General features: G+C 45.5%; 1 protein-coding gene across 8 annotated transcripts in view; it reads left to right on the top strand.

The window, feature by feature from the left end:
• RUFY2 (RUN and FYVE domain containing 2) overlaps window positions 1–3,052 on the top strand; it is a 29,994-nt gene that overhangs the window by 1,783 nt on the left and 25,159 nt on the right. For 4 of the 8 annotated variants that reach the window (XR_013952721.1, XM_080597511.1, XM_080597510.1 and 1 more), the window contains exon 1: window positions 9–130. The exons of 1 other annotated variant lie outside the window; for it this stretch is intronic. Coding sequence is in view for 5 of the 7 variants with exons in the window: in XM_080597511.1 (XP_080453637.1) it covers window positions 85–130 (46 nt within the window). In the remaining 2 variants the exon portion in view is untranslated. Of the gene's footprint in view, window positions 1–8; window positions 131–708; window positions 842–931; window positions 1,390–3,052 lie in introns of those variants that run through there. 3 more of the 8 variants (XM_080597512.1, XM_080597516.1, XM_080597513.1) reach the window with 2 other exon arrangements.

The following is a 3,052-nucleotide window of genomic DNA, read 5'->3' as shown; positions in this document are numbered from 1 at the left end:
TTCCAGTTGTTCGCTTTACATAATTTTGAACATTTTGAACAGTGCAGGAATACTTGGAATACATGACAGGAATACTTGGAATACATGACAGGATCTCTTCAGGTTACATGCTTCTTCAGCAACACTGCAGGTTGGGGTTTTTCAAAAGATATAGTTTAACTGCCACCCCAGTTACATTTTGCTTATTACAGTTGTAAGTTGAGGATACTGTATTCTTGTTCGAATAGTTTTTCTTTCTTTTTCTTTCTGTGGTTAGGGTATGTATACAAAAGACTTAAGATGTAGCTTTTTTTCTTACACTAAATTATTGTCATCCCTCCACCAACATGCATGGGAAAGAAGCATGAGAACAAGCCTCTATTTCCCTTATCTGGTTCTACGATGCATCTGTTCTTGATGCATGGTAAAAATCATATTACAAGTGAAACGATGTTTTGGTCTGGTAGTCTCATACTTAAGCTGTGCTTTTACATTCTAATGAGTATCAAAATTCTAATGAGTATCAAAAGCAACTCTTAGCAACAGTGATTCTTCTTTCTTTTCCACGTGCTTTGCCTTGAAAACGGGGCTTTCTGCTGGCATGCCAATTGCCATCTATTTCACTCAAACGTCAAAAACCTTATAGCTGGGACATTTTTATTCGGAAAGCGAACACGAGCGGCGCCACCGCAGCAGCTCTGTCGGGCCTATCGCGATGGGAGGTTGGGGGCGGGTCCTCCCGCAGCCGGGGACGCCGTGTGGCGGCGGGGCGGGCCGGGCTCACGCAGCGGCGGGGCGGGCGGAGTGGCGGGGCCCGAAGGGAGCGGCCGGGGCGGCGGCGGCTCCTCCTCTTCGGCCATGGGTGAGCGGCGGCGGGGCCGGGCCGGGCCGGGCCGCTCGGGGGGCGCTGAGGTGCTCGGGCCGGGGGCAGCGGGGGGCAGCGGGGGGCGGCGGGCGCCGCGCCTCAGCGAGCACAAAATGGCCGCCGCGGGCAGGGGGGCGCAGAGGCACGGCTGCCGGCGGGTGCTCTGTCGGGGGCCGGTGCTCTCCCGTCCCCGGGGGAGGCAGAAACCGGCCGGGAAAGGCTGAGGGTGGGCTCCGGGGAGAGGAGGAAGTGGTTTCTGGCGGCTGTGGGCAGGCACGGCGACACCTCGCTTCAGCCTGTGACTGCACGTTTTTATTATTTTCGCAAATCGTTAGTTGGTGGTTCTAAAGCAGTACGAGCCTTGGTGGTGAGGCTGGGGAAACGGGCGCTGCCTTCAAATAGGCCCTTCAGCTGCTGTTGTTTTGGGTTGAGAAAAGCCCTTTTTGCCACGTCCTACGGCGGGGCAGTCTGCCTCATCTCGTCCCTGAGCAGCAGCTGTCAGAAAGCACACCGTGTAGAATCCCAAGTCGTGTTTTAAGAAGCAGGTGAAGGAAAATAGTTCAATGCAAGCAGATGGCATTTTAAAACAGACCTAAAATTTGGTGTTCCTGCATTAGAAGGGCCAGGCAGGAGGGCTGATGATTAAAAGGACAGTGGGTGTGGAACTCTGCTTGGGGGCAGGATCAGCTCCAAAGTCAAAATCAGGTCGCTTGCAAAAGGAATTTGTAAGATGCCTTTGAGCAGATGGACCAAATGCGTGGCAAGGGGGAGCTGTCCACCTGAAGCAAGCAAGGCTTTTGCTACGATGAAGTTTGAATTTAGCACTGTCAGTACCACACCTAATAAAAAAAAAAAGCAGGAAATTTGACATGACATGACCTACGCAGAAATACTCGGGTTGTTGCGAGCCTGCGCCTGTTGCAGAAGGGGTATGGATGCTGCTCTTCCTAGGGCTGGCAGTCAAGAGACAAACAAGCGAGCAGTGACTGCTAACTGGGGGAATCCTTGTCACAACACTGTCGCTAGTTGTCTGCTGTGTCTGCCACCATATCTTAATATTTTCTGTCGAAGTGCTGGTAAATTGAGAGAATGTAAAACTGATTTTTAAGGTTATCTTGGGTATATCACCTCAGTAAATTGTTTTTTTCCTGGAAAATTGAGATAGGTTAGGCTATATAGTAATATGGTACTTTGGCATTTGATGGGCAGTCATGAATATAGAAAATTAGAATGCAGCTTTCTAAGTTTCTAATATCTAATACCTAAATACCTAGAGCTGTGCTGCGTAAGAAATCAGCCAAATGATTTCATTGCTGTTTGAGGAATCCATCGAGGAATTGTGTCTTAGAAAGATATTTTTTTTTGTACACTGCTACATGCTTTCTGATATCCAGAGAGACAAGGATACTGACGCCAAGATCTGCAGAAGAAGAGGTTTGGGTTGTCTCAGACACAAATCTATAAGCATATTTTGACATCTGTGTCTCAATGTTTAAACAGGTGTTCTTCATTTGTTTGCTTTTTTTGTTAGATTTAATTGCAAATAACATAAACCAGTAAATCATCAACTTTTTTCTTTGCAAGTTCCTTTGATCATGGTGAATAAACAGAGGGTTGCTTTGTCTCGTTTCACTTTGGCAAAATAAAAGGTGGCCTGAATGCATGAAATGCTTAATTACAAATGAAATTAACTGAGAATCTCCTGAACACTCTGGTTTCAGTAGTTGGAGCTCTACAAAGAGGAACCTTGTCCATTCTGTCAGATTAGAACAATTTTAAAAAGCTGTGGGAATTTTACTGCCAAGGTTTAATCTCCAAATGTAAATTTTGTGGTGTGCGATTTGTAAAGTGTACCAAGAACATTTTTAAGTGGAACTTAAAGCGGAACCTTTATTTCTTAAATTTTCCTGTGTAGAAATTAATTTGTAGTTATATGATAAACTTAAATACTAATTTTTCAGGAAAAAAAACAACACACAAATGTGCATATGTAATGTCTTCGTGAAATCACTCCAGATTTACTCACTGAGACTATGTGCAGACTAAAAAGGAAAACAAATGCTTCTGTCATTGGAAATTAGGGCTGCGGTGGAAGATGGTTATATATAGAAGAGAAATATCATGTCTCTTTGTCATTAGCGTATTATACTATAATACACCAAGTAGATGTTGGCATCAGTAGGAATGCTGCTTTGATGTCATGGTAAG

Source organism: Anser brachyrhynchus (assembly GCF_964034855.1).
Source record: "Anser brachyrhynchus genome assembly, chromosome: 6".
Classification (NCBI taxonomy): Eukaryota; Metazoa; Chordata; class Aves; order Anseriformes; family Anatidae; genus Anser; species Anser brachyrhynchus.
Note: the sequence above shows the minus strand (reverse complement) of the source record. Positions and strands in the feature narration are given on the sequence as shown.